The sequence below is a fragment of the Dryobates pubescens genome, chromosome 18, assembly GCF_014839835.1.
Source record: "Dryobates pubescens isolate bDryPub1 chromosome 18, bDryPub1.pri, whole genome shotgun sequence".
Lineage (NCBI taxonomy): Eukaryota > Metazoa > Chordata > Aves > Piciformes > Picidae > Dryobates > Dryobates pubescens.
The window spans coordinates 10,354,632-10,379,766 of record NC_071629.1 but is presented as its reverse complement, the minus strand read 5'-3'; the positions used below and the strand labels follow the sequence as shown (position 1 = coordinate 10,379,766).

The following is a 25,135-nucleotide window of genomic DNA, read 5'->3' as shown; positions in this document are numbered from 1 at the left end:
ACTATTTCTGATTTCAATATGTCATTAGCCGTCTTGGCCACCTGGGCACACACTGGCTCATGTTCAGCCGGCTGTCAAACACCCCCAGGTCCTTTTGCTCCAGGCAGTTTTCTTAACAGTATACCCCATGCCTGTAGCGTTGCATGGGGCTGTTGGGACCCGAGCACATGTTGAAGTCTATACACAGTAAATGACGCTAAATAATTGTATATATATAAACGTAAGGAAAAATAATTTCCGAAATAAGTTATCAGGCCGAAGCCTTCACCTTGACCGCTGGTTCAGTCAAATACCTCAACCCAAGCCCCAGTTAGACTCAATTTTGCACCACCTTTACTTCAGACAAAAGCCTGCGCCCACTGAAAAGCAAGACTCCGGCTTCCTACGCGTCCCTGCGGGGTTCACCCCGCGCACAGCACCAGCCCCTTTTGGCAGCAGAGACCGCTCTCCCGATACGTACCCCAGGTACGGGGCGCGACGAGGGACAAGCCCAGCGCCCCTAGCCCGCCCGGCCCCGCCCCCTCCGCGCGGCCGCCACGCGGAGACCGGCGGCCACGCCCCCTTCCCACAAGAAGCGGCCTACAAGTGGCGCGTGAGGGGGTTAACGAGCGTGCTCGCTGCGAGCGGCCGGCAGTCATGATCACTTCCGGTGGGTCAGGGGGCGGTGGAAAGGGATGAGGGTGCCGGCGGGAGCAGGGCCCGGAGGTGGAGCTCGCCGCCTACCCGCGCTGCCCAGGCTGTGCTTCCGGGCGGCCGCGCCCCAGCATGCACGGCGACCGGATGTGCCGCCATCTTTAGGCTCCCTCTCTGCCGTGTATTGACAATAACAAGCCCCGGGCCGGGCCGTCCCCCCTCAGGAAACGCGAGCAGGCGGCAGAGAGGGGGGAGGCGGGAGCCCGAGGAGAGCGGGCTGCGGGGGGAGAGTGGGCCGGGCGGCGGCGAGGGAGAGGGAGGCGTGTGGGGCGAGGGGCTGGAGCTGAGGCTTGAGGGAGTCGCGCTCAGCTCTCCCCGCTGCTGCTCGGCAGAGACGAGTCGGCCGGAGCAGGAGGGGAGCGGAAGGAAAAACTGGGGGAACGGGCACCTGTGGGGAGACACTGGTATTGGAGAGAAGAATTGAAAGAAACTGGTGGGTGGCGAGAGGCAGAAACGGAGACGCTCTTCTGAGAAAGCAGGAAAACAGGCGAACTACGAGAAGAAACTAATAAAAGGAGAAGAGCCGATAAAGTGATTCCTCTGAGAAAGAAGAAAGCGAAGGAGGGGGAATACAGAAGGACACCATTGATGAGAGAGAGGAGTTGAAAGATCCCCTCTCCGAGAAACACCAGAGAGACTGACTCAAACTCTATCTCTCTCCCTTTGTCACACCATAAGGATTTGATGCCCCTCAGCCTGTTCACTTCTGTGTGTTCATGTTTCCCACAGGTTTCTCTTCCCCCAACCCCCCAGCTGCAGCCCAGGAGGTCAGACCTGCCACTGATGGTAATACCAGCAGCAGCTCCTCCTGCAAGAAGAGAAAGTTAAATAACAGCAGTAACAGCAATTCTGAAAGAGAAGAATTTGATTCAATTTCTTCCTGCTCCTCTTCTCCTTCCAAAAACACCTCCTCATCTTCTTCCTCTGTCATCACCACCTCCTCGTGCTCCTCCTCAGGGGTTGCCTCCTCTAACCATCACCTCCAGAAGAAGCTGCGCTTTGAGGACTCCGTAGATTTTATTGGACTCGATGTGAAGATGGCTGAAGAGTCGTCTTCATCCTCTCCTGCTGCTTCTTCTCAACAGCAGCACCAACAGCAGATCAAAAATAAAAACCTTTTAATTTCGTCAGTGGCTGTGGGGCACCATGCAAATGGTCTGACCAAAGCTGCCTCCTCTACTGTTTCCAGTTTCGCCAACAGTAAACCTGGCTCTGCCAAGAAATTAGTGATCAAGAACTTTAAAGGTAACAGGCCATACTTTGTCACAATCTATGGGGAGCTGAGGCTCAAGTTTGTGTTTTGTTTTCAACCTGAAAGCCGGTTGGCTTTCAGATAGCTCCAAGTTATACAGGAAATGCTTTTCTGTGATGAATGTTTCTATACTTATGTAAGGGGAGAATAATGTTTTATGATGCATACTTGCCCAGTCATGTACACGTCCTGAGCTATACTTCATGGCTTGGGACTTTTTTCAGGCTTCTTTCACGCTGTCTCTTTAGAAGGCCTTAACTTGTTAGGCAAAAGGCCTTTCTAAACAAGTGTGTTAATTGCATTTCTTCAAACTTGGTATTTCTTCTTAATATTTCCAATTCAGGACTTGGTGTTTTAGCTCGGTTTATGCCAAGTCTTGGCACAGAATGCATATTTTTAAACTGGGCCTGGATCTGTATGTCTTGCCTCTATCCATGTTGCCTGTTTACAGGTTAATCTGCCTGTGCTTAGTTTTAAATTTTGAAACTAAGGTGATTATCAGGCTATTATGGTGGATTTCCCTTCTGGTTTCCCCATTTGCCTCTAAAGTAGGTAGTTCAGATTTTTGCTGAGTGTTTTCCTTGCGGTATCTTAGCTGTAATTTTTATTGTTTAACTCTTTAGTGCCTTTTTTTCTGTTTTAAGATACTGTCACTTTAGAAGCTTGCATGATTTTATAAATTCTCTCAAGAGATGTTTGGGATTTGTGAGTAGTGTGGAGACCAGCTGATGCAGAGAAATTAAAATTTTGTGATGCTTCATCTTGTAGGAAGAGGAAATTTAGGCAGAAAGCTTCAATAAAATTCTGTCCTGTATTTTTCTTCTATAAAGATGGGGAAATCGTGGGCTTTTAGTCCTTGCTGTCTTCTAATAGAGTAAAAAAGCTTATTTTCTTGGCTTGCATCTCTTTTCACCTATGCATTTGGGGGAAGATACTACTGACATTAAAACTAATTTCTAGTTAGTCACTGTAGTGTTTTGCATCAGTTCATTATCAAAAAGTGTAATTTTTTGCTTTAAGGTCCTCCTGAATTTAAAAAAAAAAATCTCTGCCCATCATGTCATCATTTAATTTCATTGTTTTAAAGTTTATGCTTGTGATGGATGATAGTGCATCATAAATGCCACTTTTCTGTTGCTTCTACACTGATATGTTTAAGGGAAGTCAACTTTTTATGTTTACAATAGTTGTTAAATGTCATGGATTGCATGGTGCTCTGATCATCATTGCTTATGAATTGGTATTTGAATTGCTTGCTTAAAAAGGATTTCTCAGAGATTTGCTGGATTTGCTTTTTACCATAATAATCCTAAGGTTATTGTATTTATATTGGTGTGATAGCAATAACATCCTTTACAAGTTCAATAACCCCTAAAATCTTTGTACTGCTGAGTGGCATACTTGTTAGCTGCTGAAGAAGATAGGCAAGTCTCAGTTGTACTTGGTTGTCTCTAGATTCTTGCACTGTAACTAATGTTGAGATATTGCCAATATTGTAGGGAAGTGCTTGGGGAAACAAAAACACTACCTCTGCCTGTTTATTTCTAGAGAAATCATGAAGTTTTATATCTGCCTCTTTTTTTTTTTTTTTTTTGCCTTTAAGTATGTTAAAATTTATTTAAACAGAAGATAAGCTGTGAGCAAATTTCACCTGTTGGTGGCATGGCTTTGTGGGCGTCTTCTGTTATTTTCTGCTCCTCTCTTCTCCTTTTGGGAACATGGTTATTAGATCAGATCTGGCCATTTTAGCTTGTTATCTGACCATACAGAATTTTAAAGTAGTCCTGGTATTGTGAGGATGTGACTTGGAGAACCTCTCTCAGCCTGCTGTAAATGCTTTAGTCTTGTTCAAGACGTTGCATAGCAGGGGCACCTTTAGAAAAGGAAAAAAAAATAAATGGAAAGATTCAAATCTGCAAAGCTATTTGAATACTGAAAGGAAGCTTAACTCTGGCATATCCACTGGCCAAATCCAAGACAGATGTAAATGGATTACTTTAAAGTATTTTAAGATAAGTTTTTCCTTGCAACAATAAATTACAGTATTTCCATGCATGTTTCTTTTAAACTGTTAATGCAAAGTAGAATTAATAAGCAGTAAATTGATAAAAATCAGCGATGCCCAATTCTGTGTCTTTTTAAATCCATCATTTGCAGCTTTTATGTTCACTTTTTTCAGCTGTGCTGTCCTGGTAGTGAAAAAGAGCATAATGAAGATAGCTTGTTGTTGCTGGTTCTTAACTGTTATCCCTTCTTGATCTGCTCAAGCAGTGTGTTGTGATTTTCATAAATCACACACACTGTTCAGGCAGCAGATGCAGTGATGTGCAGGGAAAGAGCAGTGCTGAGTTCTTATAATGCATTACTATTTCCATTGTAAAATAAGTTACTACATTTACATAAATGCTTGATTTTCATTTAAGTTTAAATTAAAATCTAGAGTATCAGCCCATCTCTCCTTCCACCTAAAGCTACATTTTTCATTTCTGTAAAAAGGTAAAATGTTTTGCTTGTTCTAAATACTTTCTCCAACTCTATACAATTTCTTTTAAAGAAAAACCCAAATTGCCTGAAAACTACACAGATGAAACCTGGCAAAAACTGAAAGAAGCTGTAGAAGCTATACAGAACAGTACTTCAATTAAGTACAATTTAGAGGAGCTCTATCAGGTAAGTACTTTGTCAGTGGTGTGGCTGTGCTTTTGGGGTTGTTTTTAACAAACAAATCCATCAAGGCTTTCGACACATTGGTAAGAATGTGACATTTTGCTTGATGCTGGCTTTTGTCATTGGAAAACTTCATCAAATAGTTGCTCAAATTTTAATGATGTAAGGTGTGGTTTCCTTTGTAATAGTTGACAAGGCAACTTGTTAACTAAGGCAAGGAGCTGTGTTCCCTTTACAGTTTTGGGGTGTGTAGCTGTTACAGGAGGCATGTGAAATCCTAAACCACTCATGTTTAGGTAAGAAGACAGCTATTAAAATATGATCCTTTCTCTGAATACAGTATCTGCTCATGATTTGACTATCATAAATAATGTAAAAACTGAAACTTTTTGTTTGACTTTTGAACAGGAACTAGGATTCTGTTGTTTTCATTGGGTTTTGAATTTATTGTATTTTTTTTTCCTCAGTCAGCATCCTGTCTAATAAGTGAGAATCCAATTTTTTTCCCAGCAACAGCTCTGATTGTTTTGCCCTAAGTGTTTTCGGAAATGATCAGATTTGAACTGCATTTCCTGACTTTTTTATAAGCTCCACTTCTGCTTTTTAAGCTGAAAGTGTTAGGGAGACTGATCTCCCCACTCACCTTTTCCTACTAACATCATGGTTCTTGTGGTTTTAGTGACCCAGCAGCAGTACTGCTTCAGCTGGATATTAAGAAGCACTTAGACTTTTTACTGTACTTTTAAAGCTTGTTCAGTTGTTTGATTTGTTTCTCCCCCGTTCCTTCACCTGTTCAATTAAAGTGGCATTCAGGTATGAGTGACTTCTCTGAAGTTTGGGAGAGAAATCCTGTTTGTAAAAGGCTTTTGGGAGAGATTTCAGGAAGGATAAATTGCCATTCTTTGTGGAACCAAGAACCCTAGGGCCCGTGTTCAACAGTCCAGTGCAGTTTTAAGCTCGTTATCTTTTAGTAAAAGACAGATTAATCCAACTAATAGAAAAAGGGCTGGTTTCATGGTTTGCCAGGGTTGTGTGTCGTGTTGTTAAAATAACAATAGCATTGCTACTTCTGCGAAACTTGGTGAAACTAATAATGAAACTAATAACAAATTACAACTCACTGTATTGGCTGGTGTTGCAAGTTACTTTAGGCTGAACAACAGAGCAAATGACTGTTAATTAAATACTTGAAGGTTATCCAAAAATTGTTTACAAATACAAAGTGCTATTGGAAATCCTTGCTTCTGCTCTACAGTTGTCACTGAAATTTCAGCTCACTTTTATCACAAGCTTAATTTAATGTTGCTTTCACTCAGAACACCAAAAATACTTTTTTTTTTCTCAATTTTAACACTCTAGCAACTTAGATGCTCTGCAGTGAAATGGAGTGCAAACAACTATGAATTTACTTTTTTAATAGATCTAGAAATAATTACCTTTATTTAAAAATAGTAAAAGGAATCATTAGTGTTTTTAAATGCTAACTAAACTAATGTCAGTTCTGAAGAGCTGCTTGGTAAATGGAGATGATGCCAAATATGCCTTGGCAGACACCATTATTCATTGCAAAAGAGTCTGAAAAAGTTCTGCTGCACATCTCAAAATAAGATCTTTCTTTTTTTAAAGGAGTTAAACTTCCTGAGTTTGGTTTGACTTGCCCATGTTAAGTGTTTGCTCAGTGAGATTTTCTGAGGCATTATTTCTTTGTGGGGCACTAGCTTTGTACTTGCTATGTTCTTTCCCAGCTGGAGAAATGATACACATCTGAGTAGCTGAAATACTACAGAATCAAAACCTTCTTTATTAGAATAATTTTCCTTAAATTTGTACCAGAAAATAGAGACCTAAATGTCAATAACCAGAAATTTGATTTTAATCCAAGTTAAGTAATTCTGGAAAGTTCTGATTTTCTTCCATCAGGCCTATGTTCAGTTCTTTTGCCTAATTTCCCCTGGCATGCAAACCCAGGTGTGGATGCAGCAATTTGGAAAAAGTAATGAACCACAAAAATCCAGCAGAATACATGTTACACAAAGGCAATGGGGCATTTTCCCTTTGGATGTTCTGATCATCTTCAGGGCACAGATTCCCTGATCAGAAAGCTTAATTCCACTAATTCAGAACAAAATAATTTTGTGAACTAGAGCCCCTAAAGTTGGGAATTTTTGGTACATTGCAATTATTGTTGTGTAACACCAGTAATTAAATTTGCAAAGCACAATGTAGCAGTAGTGATGTTATGCTCCACAGAGCAAATCTTAATAAAAGCTTTTGTGTTTGTGTGCTTAGAAAGTTTAATCTCTTAAAAGAAAAGGCAAGTTGAGTAGAATTCATAAGTTTTAATTAAAACATTTTTATGGCTGTTATTAATGAACATGCAGAAGTTCTGTACTTGAGGTTCAATGTTGGCTGACCTGTGGTTAACACTTTAGAATTCTGATACAAAACACAGCTTTATACAACCATTACATAAAAGTGTCTATTAATGCATGTTAGCTTATTTCATTTAATGCTGTGTGTTTGTCCATCTGTAGAGGGCAGTTCATTTAAGGATTTGGAGCAGCTTGGTTAAACAGGGAGACTGGTGAAAATCTGCAATAGGTTGCCCATAGAGGTTGTGGATGCCTTGTCCTTGGCAGTGTTCAATGAGGCCTTGAGCAGCTGAGTCTAGTTGTGAGGTGTCGTTGCCCATGGCAGGGAGGTTGGAGTAGATGATCTCTAAGGTCCCTTCCAAGCTTAGCTATTGTATGATTCTATTATAGTACTTGTTTCAATAGGCAGCAGTTATGGAAGGGTTGGTAGTTGGGATGGATGACCTGACCAGAAGTATAGCAGCATGGCCACTGGTATCTTAGGCTAGTAGGTAGAAGAAAGATGAACTGAGGTTATGTAGGTAATTAGTTTGTTCTTTCTAAAGCAGTCACCTTCCCAGCTCTCAGCTTTCTCCAAAGTAAGAGGAGGGGAGGGGGGAAAAGGAGATTGGGGGGGTGGGTGGGGGGAGGAGAGGAGGGGAAACACAACCTAAAAAACCTTCAAACATGTTTATTGCACTTGCTGAAGGTCTGGCCAGGCTCTTCAAGCCTGGCTTTCTCCTTTTCCTTCTGAAATCAAAGCAGTAGTTATTTCCTGGTTTTCTGTGTTTGGAGTCTGACTCTGCAGGTACAACAGTGGAATAGAGTTGAGAGCATCCATAACCTCCTGAGCAGTAAACCATAGACCGTGTTTTCCTGTTACATTCTATTTCTCTGGGAATTCTTAAGCATTAAGGCTGAGGGCTGAATCTGTTGCTATTTCCAAATACCAAGATACATACACTGCAGTGGTAATTCTGGCTTTGCTAATAATCATCATTCACACTTGGTTCAGTCTTAATTGACACACTCAGCCTCTGGCTGTACCTGTGTGTTTCTGACAGTAAGCTTATGTAGGTTTGGTTTTCTTACGTTGCTGCATGGGGTGGTTTTGATTTTTGTGGAGGGTTTTGGGAGTCCTTTTTTGTTGTTTGCTGGCTCTTTTTTTTTTAAATTTGTGCTAGAGGCAGTATGAGCTGTAGTGCACTTGCTCCAGAGACTTGTTTACTGAGAATAATTACTGTTGATATCTAAGGATAAACTGAGGATCTCTTCATTTAGCTATTTTGATTATTGATGTGCTTCTGTTTGGACTGTGGGGAAACATTCTGGGTGACTTCAGTGTTAATGGAGTAGATCTAGTCTATGTACTTCTGGTACCCTGCATGGTTGTCTGCAGTTGCTGGGGAACAAATTTCCAGTCATTGTTTTTTTTTTCCTACATGTTGGTTGAACTGGCAGCTGAAGTATTTTTCTATTAAAGTAACAGAATCAAGAGAGGTGTTAGTCAAAAATCATGTACCTGTCCTTTGTAGATTCCATAAACATTTTACAGAAAAATCATGTGTTTTCATCAGTCCACAGACAGTTAAAGTTCAGTTGTTTTCCAAATCTGGACAATTGGTATAAATTATGGAAAAGTCTTGTGCTTTAGACTATGTTCTGGAGTTAAGAAGCTTGTTTGCTTGATCAGTGACCAAGACATGTCTGGACCCATGAAACTTCTGGGGTTTGCCTCTTGCTGTGAAGTACAGCAGCAATTCTTCTAATACTTCATTATGATCTAGAAATCTGAGATTTGTCACTAAACACAGAATGTAGTCATACTACTAAAAAATGTGCAGGATTGTAGCTAAACTTAGGCAAGGAGTTGATGGACAGATATACATATATATGTATATATGTTCTTCTGGGGATGAGGGAAACCTAATCAAGGAAAGGACTGCAAAAGAAAGTAACACTAGCAGTGCTGTTCTGCTAACATCAGTGTGACTTGCAGAGCACAGCAGTTAATAAAATTGAGACCTTAAGTGTCTCCTTTGAAGTATAAAACCCAGCAACCTGCTGGAACATGCTAAACTAATGTACTTTTCTCAGAGATGCAAGTCCTACAGTTGCTTGTGTTGTGCTGGTACTCCAGCTGAAATCAATAAACTGCAAGCTGCTGTGGGCATGGCCTGCCTTTTCTCCTATTACCATTATAGTGCCATATATAATGTTTATAATGCCCTATCTCTTGTGTTTTGCCTGCAGCTGTCAACTATGTTACAATTAAAACCTGGTAGATTTTGGGGTGAGAAGCAGAATTCCATGGTTGTTTTGGGGGGAGGTTTTTCCCCCTTCCCTTGTAAAACCACATGTGAGAATGGAAACAGATTTCTTAGTATCCATTTTTCCTTATTTCAGGCTGTTGAAAATCTCTGCTCCTACAAGATTTCTGCAAACTTGTATAAACAACTGAGACAGATCTGTGAAGACCACATTAAAGCACAAATTCACCAATTCAGAGAATATCCTTTTTTAAGCTGTTGACAAGCCAGAATGTTTTTATCTGATAGTATGTGGTGATGGATTTCTTTGACTAGTCTGTCATACTACACCATGGTAATCTGAATTCCTTAGTTTTGCATAATTTGGTCTGTTTTCTGTTGGTTTGGTTTTTGTGGGGTATCAGAGAGCCCTACTGACTTCTTTGTGTCTGTAACCATTTGAATAGTTTGGGAGAAAGTTTTGTGAGTATTTACTTGGACATCTTGCAAAAGATGTCATTTTGATTTCTCATTAACACAAGAACCCTCATTAAAAATAATATTGCAAGAAGTTAACTGGTTCTTTTGGGGAGTGACTTTGTGTTCTCTGCTAAATGTATTAAATAAATAGTAGTTTGTTTCATTGCTGGCATTACTTATTCCAGTTTTCTTAACAATGTCTTCATGGATTCATTGGATAGTGTCCTTTTTCTAAAGAAAATAGACAAATGTTGGCAAGATCATTGCAGACAAATGGTAAGCTTTTTATGTTTAAAAAAAAAAAAAGCAGTTGTCAAGCCAGCCTGTGTTTTGCTTCACTTTTGTTCCTTTGCAAAGATACTGTGCTTCTCAAGTATTGTCTTCAATTTCTATCAGGTTTCTTCATGAAATACAACTATATGTAGTTGGTTAGAAATCAAGCCTTGAAAATACATCTTGACACATTGCAGACACACACATCTGTAACTGTTGTTTCTGTGCAAACCTTTCTTGTTTTATACCTATTGTTGAAGGAGCTATTCTTTTAAATAGAGAGATGCTAAATGTTGCATTGAGCATGTCACTGAGACTGGCAGAGTATTTTAAACAAATCAAGTGTCTAAGAAAGCACTGCCTAAAACCTGTCAGTGTGTTGGGTTTTTTTCCCTTGTTGAGCATAAGTTGTGTTAATCTTCAATTTCAAGAGTAAAATGACTGGCTGTTTTTATTCCCTCTCTAACAGATTATGATTAGAAGTATCTTTTTGTTCTTGGATCGAACTTACGTACTTCAGAATTCCATGCTGCCATCTATTTGGTAAGGGCATAAAGAACAAAAATCATTGCTGGTTTTTTGGTGTGGGGGTTGGGGGTTTTTTTATATAACCTGTATAGTGACCTCTAAATTAGTTGGTGACTGCAGGCATACATGCTTGTTGCAAAGGAAGACTTTGCTTTTAATTTTTCTGTTGTAAATTGCAGGATTCTTCTAGAACAGCTGTAATAGTAAATTTCAGCTAAGTGTAGCTATCAGCTTCCACTTTGCAAGTTAAAAGAGGGCCTGTTCAGCAACTGAAGTGCAAGGTCTTGGGTTGCCCAGTTACTGGCTTCAACATGCATAATATTCAAAGGCTTATAAGTATTTCTGAAGGAAAAAAGTTACTCAAAACCAAGTTTCTCTCTTTTGGACTTGCCTGTGAAGACACAGGCACTGTTACTTTAATAGTTAGCAAATGCTCTGCCGTGATTTTTGGTACCACCTGAATTACTTTGCCAGAGACTGAAGGAGTGTTGCATGGCTTTTCCTGAAAGCGTCTAGACACATAGTTTCAAATTCACGGAAAGCTTTAACTGAGATGCCCAAAGCAGAGATCTGTATCTTTCACATCACTGAGTTGTTGTAAGCTCTGCCTAAGAACTGTGGAGTAGCAAGTGATGTCCAGCAGCTTAACCATGGAATTGGGTCCTCCCAGGATTACATTATCTGTTGTTCATTTGCAGTCTTTCTGACAACCAAGTGAACAATAAAGGTGCTGTGACAGTTAGGTGGTTGTTTAGGAGAAAAAAGATGATGCTTTGTCACAGTTTGTTTTTTGTTTGTTCACCTTGAATGATCTGGGGGCAGAGGAATGAGGAATTTGAAGAATGCTGGTATTTATTTGCTCTCCACTTGATCTAGTTACGATTTTATTAATAGAGAATATTTGGGATGGATTCTTACACAATTTATTGAACAGTATTTTCTTTTCAGGGATATGGGGCTAGAATTGTTCAGAACTCACATAATCAGTGATCAGAAAGTTCAGAACAAAACTATTGATGGCATTCTTCTGCTGATTGAGAGGGAAAGAAATGGTGAGGCTATCGATAGGAGTTTACTGCGAAGCCTTCTAAGTATGCTTTCTGACTTGCAGGTGAGTAAATGTATTTCACCATTAAACCAATAAGCAGCTGAAACTAATTAGTGCTCAAGAAGCTTTAACCTGATGGCTGTCATCTTGTGTCCCTAGATTTATCAAGACTCTTTCGAACATAGATTCTTGGAAGAGACCAACCGCCTGTATGCAGCAGAGGGACAGAGGCTCATGCAGGAACGAGAGGTATTTGGAACGGTTAACAGTATTTGTGATGCCTGTTGATAAGGAGCTGTTCTGCTGCCTTAGCCAGCATGCAGGGCAATAACCTGACCTTCATGTTTTATAGTACTTCGGAAAAGGAAATTCACATGCAGTTGCCTTCAGTCAAAGTGCTAATGATTTCTGCTTAAAACTGGAGCTGCTGCTGCTGCTGTCAGACCAGTACTGTCTTCTTTTTGTCTTTCTTTTTTTTTCTCCTGATTGGGTTTGGTTTTTTTTAAATGTACAACATGCTCTGGCGTTTTCAGGTTCCAGAATATCTTCACCATGTCAACAAGCGCTTGGAAGAGGAAGCAGACAGGATAATCACTTACTTGGATCAGAGCACAACGTAAGTGCAGTCTCTCTGCCTGAGACGGTTAGCTGTTTGGATTTTGTTCTGTTGAGGGCTGTCTAATAGCTACAATTTTTTTCAGTTACTGACCAGCAAATGCTTCTCACTTCCCACAGTTCCTTGTTTATAATGAAGCATTGTCATGGTTCACACAACTGATGTCCTTTTCTAAGCCACTAGTTACTTTGACGTAAACATTGTTGGGCGTCTGGTTAGTGGGAAAAAAGGCTGCCGCTGCCACTCCCAATCCAAACATCTTTCTTGCTGAAATGCAATTAATCAGATGTCATCCTTTCCTGAAAAAGAGAGGACCTGGGATGGAGAATTCTCAAGCTAAAGGCCCCGAATATTTACACAAAGATATTTGTATATTTTTAATGGAGTCTGAAAAATTGATGTCACTCTTCAGTCTTTTCTGCTTAGGATTTCCTCAAATGCAGCCATGATAGATAGGACATAAACATAAAGCAACAGCTTTTTTCTGGGAGAATGTAGGTCACTAATACAAGACAACTCTTTGAGCAAATGGTAGCAACTTCCTAAAGAGCAGGTACAGAAGATCTCTGAGAGGAAGGTGTTTTATTTCTACAATTTTATTTCTTTTGTTCAGGTGTTAAAACCTTTCAGCTTGTTTAGTGGCTTCCTTCTTCCACACCTTCATTAGTGACCAGCTCCCTGTTCTGTTTTAATACCTCTTGACGTGATGTTGGTTTTAATTCCTTGCTTTGTCTCCCAAGACATGAATCTCCTCCCACTAAATAGGAGAAGGTAGATTCTTTGACACTTATGCCCAGTTCCTTCACTAATGGAATCATTGTCCAGCTTCCTTAGAGGTCACGCAGAAGAGGCTTATTGTGTGAATTAAATTCTCAGTCAGCAAAAGGCAAAAAAGATTGTTTACTGGGGAGGAAAAAGGATTAATACATGTATAATTATTTCAGGTCCTTGGCCACAGGTAGTTAGAGCACTCCTTATGACAAGTGTAGTTAACATCTCAAAAAATTATTTACAACTGTCAGTAATAAAAAAAGGAAAAATAATTCTAAACTACTTTTTTCCTGTAGGAAGCCACTAATTGCTACTGTAGAAAAACAACTTCTAGGTGAACACTTAACAGCCATTCTTCAGAAAGGTAATCTTTCTTCTTTATAGAAATGTTTATTTACTGCTTCAGGGCTTTAAATTCCTGTGCTAAAAAAGAAAGTGACAGATTCAGGTGCTGGGGGAGGACACAAGCTGCATCATTCTTTAATGCCTTTTGCTTCTCAAGTCATTAAATAGCACTGACCATTTTGCAAGAGGGCTAGTACCATTCTTGTCAGTAGCAAGGACATGCAATGCTGCCTTCAGATACACAGCAAAGTGGAAGGAAAACTAGAATAGGGCACTCCTGAGTTCAGTGTGTTTAAACAGAATTTTCAAGACTCAGAGGCAAAGGAGTAGCCTTCAGATTATGACTGTACCAGAAAGGCTAACTGTTGACTGCTCAGTGCTCACCAAAAGCAATTTGTTACAAAAAATTAGCATGGAGTACCTTAGTTCTGCAATAGTCTTTGTGGAGTGAAGTGACCCTCTGTTGTTCTCAGGGATAGTGTAGAAATAGATATAGGTATGACAAGAGTTGAATAATAAAGTCAGTCCTTACTAGCCAGATTCTGGATGAAACTGAATGTGAGCATCTTCCTGCACATCTGTAACAGACATGGCTGTGGAACATCACACCTTCTCTGTTAAAAAGGTGAAGATGTTTCTTGAAGCTGCTTGCCTTCAAACATCTGTAAAATTTATTTTACAGCTGGAACTGTGACTTAGTTCTGTCTTCCAAGGAAACCTTTCCTACAGATCAGTAGAGCATAAACACTTCAAATCTTTAGGGAATAGTAAAGACACAGTAAGCAAAGGTGTTGTGATAAGTATGTTAATGTAAAGTACATGTAACCTAAGCTATCCAGGGCAATAACAAGGTTTTTAAGGTTTAAGCCAGTTCAATCAGGTGTTCTGGGTCTTGCATTTAAAGTAGGTAGCTTTAAAAAAATAAGAATCTTAAATTTTTTTTAATTGCTATTTGGTAAAAAACTAGCCTTCAAGAGCTCCCTTACTGTAATGATTTGCTGCACTTTGTATTACTCTGGGTTTAATTTCTACTGAAATTCTCATCTGCAGGTTTAAACCACCTTCTTGATGAAAACCGAATTCAAGACCTGTCTCTTCTGTATCAGTTGTTCAGTCGTGTGAGAGGTGGAGTACAGGTTCTCTTGCAGCACTGGATTGAGTACATAAAGGTACTGTTCCTAGTAGTCTGGAACAGATTCCGTTATTGAATAGTGGTTTAGGCTTATATACGTGTATATAGATAGATGCTTATATATGAGGTGATAGACGTGTTTGTCTACACAGATATGAGTCTTCTCTACTACATTTCTCTAAGAATTAGACTACTTGCATATATGTATGGAATAGACAGCTTTTGAAACCCTACTAAGAAAAATAACAGGAACTGTATTGAATGTTGGGTTGAATTATTGCACTCCATGTAAATTTGGAGGGTTTATCTTGATTATAATTAGATGTAGGGGGACAAATGTTTTTCTCCAACAGGCATTTTAGTAATGGTAGAATGTTTGTCTTCTCCCTACTGAAATTTCCTGTCACAGTGAGTGGTAGCTTAAGTTAACAACCGATGGAAGTTGGAAAAGCACTTTAATATCAATTAAGATGTTTGAATTTATTACTCAGTGAAAATGTTGCTGAAGAAACTATGGTAGTTGTGGAGGTAGACTCTGTAATAGCATAGGAGTATTGTTAAATAAAATTGAGTTTAGTAGGAGCTTTGTGTGAAACCCGAGGATATAGATGTTTACAGAGTGTGCCATAGGTGTTTAAAGAGGATGTGTTACTTCTGTAGTACCTAAGTTTACTTCTTTAGACAGAAGAGAACAAGTTCTAAATCTGTTTGCTTATTCTGATTGGCTTTGAATCAACAGACAAGGTCCAGGAATTATTATATAGTGAATACTTCATAATGCTTTTACTTCTCTTGTATTAGTGGAACTAATATGAGTACCAAAATCAGGACAGTACAAAGGTAACTTGGGTTTTTAGACATCTTGTCATTTAAACTAATCTTTCAGTTAGCCTGAATAGTATGTTTTGTTTTGCAGGCGTTTGGCAGCACCATAGTAATTAATCCAGAAAAAGACAAAACCATGGTCCAAGAACTACTTGATTTTAAAGACAAAGTTGACCATATTATTGATGTTTGCTTTCTCAAGAATGAGAAGTTTGTAAATGCCATGAAAGAAGCCTTTGAAACATTCATTAACAAAAGACCAAATAAGCCAGCTGAACTCATAGGTATTTTTCTCTCTTCTGTTTTCCCATGTGAGAATGTGGGTGGGCATCAAGAGTGAGTTACTGATGCAGCTTACAGATGAACTATGATGGAATTCTGTTAAAAGACATCATGCACCTCGCATTGTCAACCTGGGGATCCACTATGCTCTATTACAGAAATTATCTTATTGGACTGGATAGCATTAAACATTAAGAACAAGCTCCATTTATCAGTTCACTGGCTAGAGTATAGAAAAGTGAAGAACATTGGAATCTAAGCATTCAAGCAATTGACTGGTGTCCAGATGTGAGAATATTGCTGATAAATTGACTTTTTACAGAAGCTTGCTTAACTGTGCCACCAACTTGTGCACAGAGTTGTTAGGGTGTTTACATAGATGTCTACATTTTGAAGTACAGCAGCAAAGAGATGAGGATGCACTCTTCCTAGTGTGTTATGGGGAAAGAGCCACTGCGGTTTGCCCAGGAGGTTGTTTACAGATTGTACATTACCAGCCTGTCTCTCTGTACTTTTGATTACTCAAATCATTTACCTAGGCTTTGCAGTCTGTTGTGCTGTCATGCCTGTGGAGTAATGCTTTCCACCCTCCTTTTTAAAATTTCTCTAGCTGTAATGTGCTTACCAAACCATTTGAAACTAAACAGTCATCTGCTAGAGAAATTCAAAAGTATAACCAACACATGTAAATAATTGGTTTACCTGGTTTTTAATTCTGTTTCAATTGTGTCAGTCTATAGCAATAGCAACTTACTACCTTGAGGTCTTTATATGGACCAGGATTTTACACACACACACAAATCTTTTAACATTGTTTGCTAATAAGATGTAGTAATTGCCTATCTGAAAAAAAAAATATTAGGTTCTAATGTTTTTATGGTTTTATAGCCTCTATGAAAATAAGGTAGCTGTAATGAAACTGATTTGAAGGTGATTTCAGGATCCTTTACATTTCCAAAAGATTTCACAATATTAGATTTATTAATTTTTTTTAATGCATTATTGCAATACTAAGCATATGCTAAACATTTTATTCCTGAACACTCTTCTAGCTAAATATGTAGATTCAAAGCTTCGTGCAGGCAACAAAGAAGCTACTGATGAAGAACTTGAAAAAATGCTGGATAAAATTATGATCATATTTAGATTCATATATGGTAAGTAACTTTCTTTATGAGGCTACTGTAGTTTAATCAATAACTTAAAGGTACTCTGAAATTTTTGCAGCCTGTCTGCATTTTCAAGTGTTCATTCTCTGTGGATGCAGTTTGTTGGAATTGTGCTGTTTAGTTTGTGTGTTCAAATAGCGATAACAAGACCTGACTCTAAAGTCAATGTAAATCCTAATGTGAAGGCCTTTGTTATGTTTCCTGAGCTTCAGACTGGGCCTCTTGTAGGTAGTGTTTGCTGAAAATAAACAAGGATTTGTGATCATTGTGAAATCTCATCTCTTACAGGCAAAGATGTCTTTGAGGCCTTTTATAAAAAAGATCTAGCAAAGAGACTATTAGTTGGGAAGAGTGCATCAGTAGATGCGGAAAAATCTATGCTTTCCAAACTCAAACATGGTAAATATCTGTCTCTCTCCTTGCTTTCTTTTTAAAATAGTCGTGTTAACAACTAATGACAGCCTTCCCAGAAGTGCTGTATTTGCCCTTGACGTGCAGATGTTGAGGTTTTGAGGAAGTTAATTTGATTTTACCTTTGTAATAATAGCAATAATGACCAAAAAGTAGGAGTTTAAAGTGTGTGGTGTATCTTGGGCTATGGGATAGAGTTGAGGTTCTCTGATGAATATATCAGTGAGGTACTCAGAAAACCTGAGCACAATTTCTGCTTGTTATTCACTCCATGTAAGGTCTGAAATTTGAAACTGCCTACTAGCAGTCTTCTAGTTTGGTTTTCATTGTTTCATAGGATGGAGTCTTCTGGGGGTTAGAGCAAGATCTTTAGATTTTGATCTTGTTCTGTCATTGAAGGACAGTTTGGCAGGCAGGTAACAAGGATTAGAATTGTTGTCTGAGTGACAGATTGCCAGTGGAGTCCTAGGATGAGCAGTCATATCCAAAGGAAAAACAATGGAGTTGCAAAATAGCTGTCACTTTAAGACAGCTATCCCCTTCTTGTTTATAACCTTATTCTGTAACTTAAATGGAATGCAGGTCTTAATGTAAGAACATCTGCTGAAACAGGTCTTCTTTCTTCAAAGTACTTTCTGATATTTAGCAGTAACCATGGTGTTGAAAATAAACACGATTAAGATTTACATTTTTCTCTTTCATAGAATGTGGAGCTGCTTTCACCAGCAAACTTGAAGGAATGTTTAAAGACATGGAGCTTTCAAAAGACATAATGATACAATTTAAACAGGTACTGTGGGAAAGCCTGCCACGGCTCCTTCATTTACTTGCTTTTTGAATGAATTGTCCTGAGAGCCTAACAAGAAGGTGCAGGATGTCTTTGGTTACAAACATTTCTATTGTAATCAAGTTAAGTTCCTTACAAATTAGTCCAGTTGTCTGTAATATTCTCTCACTACAGAGAAAAAGACTTTGTAGGTGATTGCTTTCAAAAGGATTGGGCAGAGGCTCAGCTGGGGAAAGTCTCCACTGAAAATCATCTGGAATTCTTAATTCTGTGCTTTTGAAACTTTGATTGAACTTGTTAATGGCTTTCCTGAACAAGAAAGCAAAAAACCTGAAATGGGCTTCTTTAAAAAAAAACAAAAAAAAAACCCACAGACAAAGCTACCACCTGCAGTAATAAAAGAGGAACTGTAAACTTGTAAAACATTTTAACACCAGTTATAAAGTATTTTAACTATGTTCTGGTGGATTGGCTTGTAAAGCTTTTGCACATTAGCTCTGGTGGTTCTGCAATGTTTTGATTCCAAGCAAACTTTAACATTTTCTTCCATTCACACATAATTGGTTATATCTTCAGCCTGCTGAAATATTTCTTCTACTTTCTTCTTCATCTATGGACTTGCCTTCGGAATTCAGAAAAATGCTTTTCCTTATCCAAATTTTCTTGTATGTAACTTGGTTTGTATAGCAAAGACATCATAATGTCACTTGCCTTCTGTGCTTTGTAATGTCTGTTCTAACTAACTTTTCCATTTTACCTGAAATATGTTTAGTAAATGGTGCCTTATTTCAATTTACTCTGTTTCTTTCTGCAGTATATGCAAAATCAGAATGTACCTGGCAACATTGAACTAACAGTGAATATTCTGACTATGGGTTATTGGCCAACCTATGTGCCTATGGAGGTCCATTTGCCCCCAGAGGTAACTAATTTAAACATAGTATATGAAGTATCAGCCTGTCAATGTATCTTGATGTCAACCTTAGCTTGGTTTTAAATACACATGGAATATCTAGAAAGAAATGTCTCTTTAATGAAGTTTGATTTCTCTGTTCTTGCAGTTCCTTTTGTCTTTCTAAGCCTTTATTTAAGGCTTATTTGATTGTGAAGGATTGGAAGGATGCTTTTAAAGTAGAAACTGTGTTTTAGTCTTTTGAGTTTTCTTTTTTACTTTTTTGTAGATGGTAAAACTACAGGAGATATTCAAGACCTTTTATTTGGGAAAACATAGTGGTCGGAAACTTCAGTGGCAGTCAACACTAGGGCACTGCGTACTAAAAGCAGAATTTAAAGAGGTGAGTGTATTATTGCTCTTATTCCTGCCACTTAGCTGATGCCAAGTCTGGGTTGTGTCTTAGGGATCTGTCTGGAAGGTTTTTTTTATGCTGTGATGGCAAACTTAGCACTGGTTTTGCAGTTACTTTTTACTTCCATCTTCTTGTTATCATTTCTGGAGTTGGTAGTTTCAGAACTAAATGTGTCTAAGAAGGTGCATCTGATTTCTGTATCAATGGCAAAAGTTACTGGTCACTGCTTGGGGAAAATGTGAAATGGGTCTAGTTCCATAATTAAAATGCCATTCATTTTTACACTGGAGAGAAAAAACAAAGGAGCCATGTTCCATAGATGATGTTACTTCATCTGACAGCATTAAGCATCTTCACAGTAAGCTTTTTACTACTGATTTACTAGTGTTCTGGATTGTTTATGAGAATACAATTGTTTCTATAGGGATTCCAGTCATTCTCCTTCAGCATTTCTTCATGGGCACAAATCTATTTTAAGATGATTTTCAGAATGTGTATGTTTATGTCAATTCCACACTTCAGAAAAATAGCAGTGTGAAACAACTATTATCAAACTTGGCTATTTCAAAGGTTCTGTAAGAAACACAGTGTTAGGAACTAAACTCATAGTTGTGTTACACCTGGACTTAAAGGTCTTTCAGATTGTAACTCAGTGCTCTGAGTTTTGTCTTGATTCATATCTGGGGTGAGTTTTGCCACTGGATGTAATAGTCTAGCCTTCTGACCTCAAATTCATTCTGTATTTCACAGTAAACACAAGGTGACCAGTAATTTTTCTTTCATATTCTCAAATACATAGCAATCAAATACTTTAAATGAAATAATGGACATAGAAAAGTGACTTGGTCCTTCCTCTCCACCCCACAAAAAGAAAACCAACAGCCTAGTAATGTTTATTTCCCTTGTGACAGGGCAAGAAAGAACTTCAGGTCTCCTTGTTCCAGACACTGGTGTTGCTCATGTTTAATGAAGGAGAGGAGTTCAGTTTAGAGGAGATAAAGCAAGCCACTGGGATAGGTTGGTATTGAAAACAGGTGACTTCTTCCAGGTGTTCATTCTTTAAAAAAACACACACCTTGTTTCTGCTTTAGAGGATGGAGAGCTGAGAAGGACACTCCAGTCTCTGGCTTGTGGCAAAGCCAGAGTACTGACTAAAAGCCCCAAAGGCAAAGATGTGGAAGATGGTGATAAATTCACGTGTAATGATGATTTCAGACATAAGCTCTTCAGGATAAAGATCAACCAAATTCAGATGAAAGAAACGGTATGTTCCTTTTAGTCCTTTGGGAGTTACATTATTGGGTTAAATACCTTGTTGCCTGCCCATCTACAAGCTTTTCTCCCTCTTAGTTGTAACTTGCATACTGACATCTTTGTAAAAGTTATGTGCATAATTTGGATGACAGCACTCACTGTGAATGCTTCCATAGTTTGACACCAGTGATGCCAGGTGTCTCTTAGGAGAAGTTCCAATTATTGAATATTCTTTTCACCCTTGATCCTTCCTTGGAGCTTTTCCGAATGGTTGGTGAACACAAAGTTCCCATGGATTTTCCCTGCCATCCCTCTGCTGTAAACTTTGTGCAAAGATTTTTAACTCCTTGTACCAGTGATTTTCAATAGATCTTTGTATTTGTAAAGGACTTATGTCAAACATTTGACAACTGACATTTTACTGTTTTATGGTGAGAACTGTTAGACTGTCAAAACAATCCTCCTTTGTATCTCTAATGTTCCCCTCAAAACTTATCTAAATGGATCCTTCAGGTAGAGGAACAGGCAAGCACTACAGAAAGAGTATTCCAAGACCGGCAATACCAGATCGACGCTGCAATTGTACGGATCATGAAGATGCGCAAGACACTGAGTCACAACCTGCTCGTGTCAGAGGTCTACAACCAGCTTAAATTCCCAGTAAAGGTGTAGTACTGACTTCTATTCTTCTAAAACTACTAGGTTTTACTCCCTGACTTACTCAGTTAGAGTCCTTCTGTCCAAAACATGCACCTCTCTACTATTGGGAAGGGCAAATATTTCAGGATTTCTTAAAATGCAAATTGCATTAATTTATCTGAATATTACCTCAGGCCTTTAAGTTAATTAAACCTATTACCAAAAGCTTTCAGAAGCAGAGTCTGTTAGCAAGTAACTGCACAGCCAGCTCTCCTTGTACACTATTCTTGCACTTTTAAGTTTTCTGGCAACATGTTCTTGTGGACCAGGGGAAAATTACATAGCCAAATAATTCAGAATTGGCTTTGATTCTTAATTCAATAGTTTTTCATATATTAGTAACAGGTCTTTTTCTAGACAGATTATACTGGTTAAGTAGAAACACATACATACAGAATGAAAATTAGATTAGTCCATGACTGCAGTGTAAGATGAATAGTTTACTTACTGTGTACTTTCAAACAGTAATGCATCTGTTTGAGTACTGCCATCTCATTCTATTTTGTTACCATGTTAAGCCCCTGCAAGCCTGTAAGTATTGACTAAACTGCAGTTGGGCTTTGCAGGTTTATAACAGAAGATTTAAATGTTTTTCCTCACTCTATTGTGAGGCACTTTTAGAAAGTCCTTCACCCAACAAAATCATAGGGCTCCCAAACTATTGCAAAATTCCCTGTTCTCAAGATAAAAGGGAACTTGTACCATCTTTTACTAGGAAGAAGTCAGAAATAGAAACACTTTGGTACATAATGCATGAATTGCAGTTCTTTAGAGTTCAAACAGCAGCAAATCTCTTTCCCTGCTGTAAAAAGAGTATGCTTAGCTGCAGGTGACAAGCTAATTTTGTAACTTTCTCTTCAATCAACCATGCATTGCAGATTTCAGAAGCTTTGATGCTTTAAGGGATTTTTTTATTTTTGAACTGTGATTTCTACTTCTTCAGCCATCTTAAGCAGTATGGATATTTGGCTTAAGTAGAAAGAACCAGGAAACACTAACTGCAAAGTAATAATGCTGCCATCTGCTTTATTTTACAGCCTGCTGACCTTAAGAAGAGAATAGAATCCTTAATTGACAGGGACTACATGGAACGAGATAAAGAAAACCCAAATCAGTACAACTATATTGCATAAACATATGTTGGCCTTTGTTTTACTGCACCCTTGGTGTCATACACAGTTGCCAGTGAATAAACTAGCCTGTTGATCCTGTTAATTGACTTTTTATACTACCGATGATTGAATGAAAGCAGTGTAATGGAAAAGTATAGTAGAGTGGACTTCTTTCAGTGGTTAACATGCCCATTTAAAGAGTACTATTTACATTTTAAGAAGAATGCTGTTGAACTCTTTGCATGTTATTTAGTAAGATGTGCAGAAAGCTGAAAGAAAGTACCTGGTCTTTGTGATTCCATTTGTCTCTGGGTCTAAAGAGGAGTCCCTTGATATATGACAGATCTTTCACACCTCTAAATGGAAACAGAAGGTTAATTAATGTAAGAAAATAGCCTTTAAAATGCTTAAACTGCATGCAAACTTTTAATTTACTGTACAGAATGCATTTGAGTTAGTAACATACCATTGGTTTGATTGATGCCCACACTTGAATTTTTCCCTTGAGGGAGGGAAAATGGGGAATAAGCCAAGCTGTGCTTATTGCTGATCTAATGGAAAATACTCTTGGTTGCAATTAAGACAAAATGGTACCAATATAAAATGATGTGTAAAGTTTGTAGTGTGGGCATATATACTGTATATACAAACACCATTCTTAAATAACTGCTACAACAAAAGAAGTTCAGATTAGATTTATATGGCTTGCCTATAAGACTTAAGTGTACACCTTTGGGAATTCTAAGCATAAAACAGCCATAATGGAAAAAGTGACAGTTTTTACTAGTCATGGGTAGGAGGCCTTCACCTCTTGGCAGCAATACTCTAGAAAAGAGCATCTATTTACAGATACCTATGAAAAGCCACACTGTTCTTGTGGTAACACTGTAAGAACAAAAGTTGCAAATGGATTTTAATACTTGTTTTGCTTTGCAACATTCTAAACTTGAACTAACCTCAAGGTTTAGACAGGGCAGCTCTTTTTAAAGACTGCCCTGCTTTGGATTGCTTTAACTTAAAGCTTTAAGAACTCAGCCCTAGATGTGGCAGGCCTCCTAGAACCCAGAAGCCTACCTCTCATATAGGAAGTTAAGTACTGCTACAAGGCATCTAAAATGTATTTTCTTAGATGACCAGAGAGCATTCCTTGCATCTTTATAAGACATGGGAGAATAAGTCACTTGAATGTAGAGCTTTGTTTCAACAAAATACATTTTTCTTATTGCTATAGCAGCATGTGCCAGGAGTATATGGGAAAAAAGTGTCTGCAGGAAAGGTAACTCCTCCACATAACAGTTCTTCCTTACCCAGCCAAGCTTTAGACCTATGATCAGCTGTGTGCTCTTTCAGGCACTGATAGTCCTGGGGAATACCAGATATTACCTGAAAGTAAGATGTTACTTTTATTTAATGGCAGTGTAACTTAGATCTCTAACTTTTATCACTGTGATCCCACAATCAGGGGTGTGCATGTGTGAGAGGGAGCGTGTGTGTATGCATGTTTTGTATCTGACACATCCCATCTTTGCTGCTTTTTCAATCTTTAATTCCACATTTTCTGCAGCTGTGTTTTCTCTCAAGCTTTTATATGCAGTCCTCAGCTGACAGATGAGACAGATGTTTCATTTCTCCTACTAAATTATTTGCTGTCACCCTCTACTAAATGTCATACGGCTCTTGTAATCTGCAGAAAATCTACCTTATCCTTAGACACTGTTGCAGCATAACCACTGGTAGACATCCAGGACCACCCTTGCCTCTATCAGAAAAATACTAACCATAGAGTTATCTGATAAGAAACTTGAAGACTGCTCCTGCAAATCTTTTTAAGTATTAGTTCAAATAAAGACCCACTGGAGAAGAAGGAAAAAAATGCCCTTCCCAAAAAAAGCTGATGTTTTTTGCATCTGATGTTACTTTTTCTTGTATGTGTTTTGTATCTTTAGCCAATAAATGATTCCTTTTAAAAAGGTGTTTTGGAGAAAGAGCATAAAACTTAACTCTTCAGAAGACAGGAGGTGATGAGTATCGGTGTTGAACTGGTTCCATTCAGTCTGTTGTAGCATATAAATCTAACATCACTACATGTTTGAAATTCCTGTTCTGGTACAATCCTCCCTCATTAGACAAGTGTGTTGCATTCAGTCTAACTGGAAAGGTCTATTGAATTTTTAGCCTATCCATTTCAGTAACTTAAATGCAGAAGATACTATCTGGCAGACATCCTCACATCTCATCAGACTTCCATGATCTGAGGCAGACCCTAAGTGGCGATCTAGTTAAAGCAACCCAAAGAATAGACTTTGAGAACCCTGACCAGGCTGAAAGAGGGGGCAAGAGAGGGGGAGGGGAGAAGGCTTTCCCCTTGTATGTTCACGGGGTCTCCCCAAGAACCTGTTTATCTCTTCTGCTAAGGTCTTGTTCATTCCTGGTTAATGACAGCTGCAGCCAAGATTTATCGTCCAGCCGTACAACTCTGCAACTTCTTGCTGGGATCATGTGCCTGCCTATTGAGCCATATATATCTCTGTAAGAAAAAATGAAAGTGGGCTTGGACCACAACTCATCTGGCTATAACACAGCTTGTCTGTTTGGCCACACATTTTTAATCTTGACTCTTGCATGCAGTTTATAGCACCTTGTTCATAAGAAATTGCAGTTTATTCTTAGAAATATATATTTTAGGTTTTTTAATCTTTATACCCATAAATGGACTATTTTTTTGTCTTGGCTGGTTTAAAAAGTGACCATTTTGTTTAAATGCTGTAATTGCAGATGTGTTGTAAACGTCATTTTGTTCTATAGTTTACACAAAGGTGCCAAAGTAAATAGTTAATAAAAGCAAACAAAAAAAAACCCCAACACCCTAGCAAATTGTTAAGTT

At 38.6% G+C, this 25,135-nt stretch overlaps 1 protein-coding gene across 1 annotated transcript; it reads left to right on the top strand.

Moving 5' to 3' along the window:
* Positions 1-771: 771 nt before the first annotated feature.
* On the top strand, positions 772-25,101 carry CUL4B (cullin 4B). The gene is made up of 20 exons (XM_009901550.2): positions 772-1,938; positions 4,500-4,615; positions 9,370-9,473; positions 9,899-9,968; positions 10,435-10,508; positions 11,442-11,604; positions 11,701-11,790; positions 12,075-12,157; positions 13,225-13,292; positions 14,324-14,442; positions 15,322-15,514; positions 16,565-16,669; positions 16,970-17,080; positions 17,797-17,882; positions 18,694-18,801; positions 19,061-19,174; positions 20,098-20,203; positions 20,278-20,450; positions 20,954-21,106; positions 22,177-25,101. Exons 1-20 carry the CDS (start codon positions 1,410-1,412, stop codon positions 22,270-22,272), a joined length of 2,661 nt encoding a protein of 886 aa, XP_009899852.2. The 5' UTR covers positions 772-1,409; the 3' UTR covers positions 22,273-25,101.
* Positions 25,102-25,135: the final 34 nt, after the last annotated feature.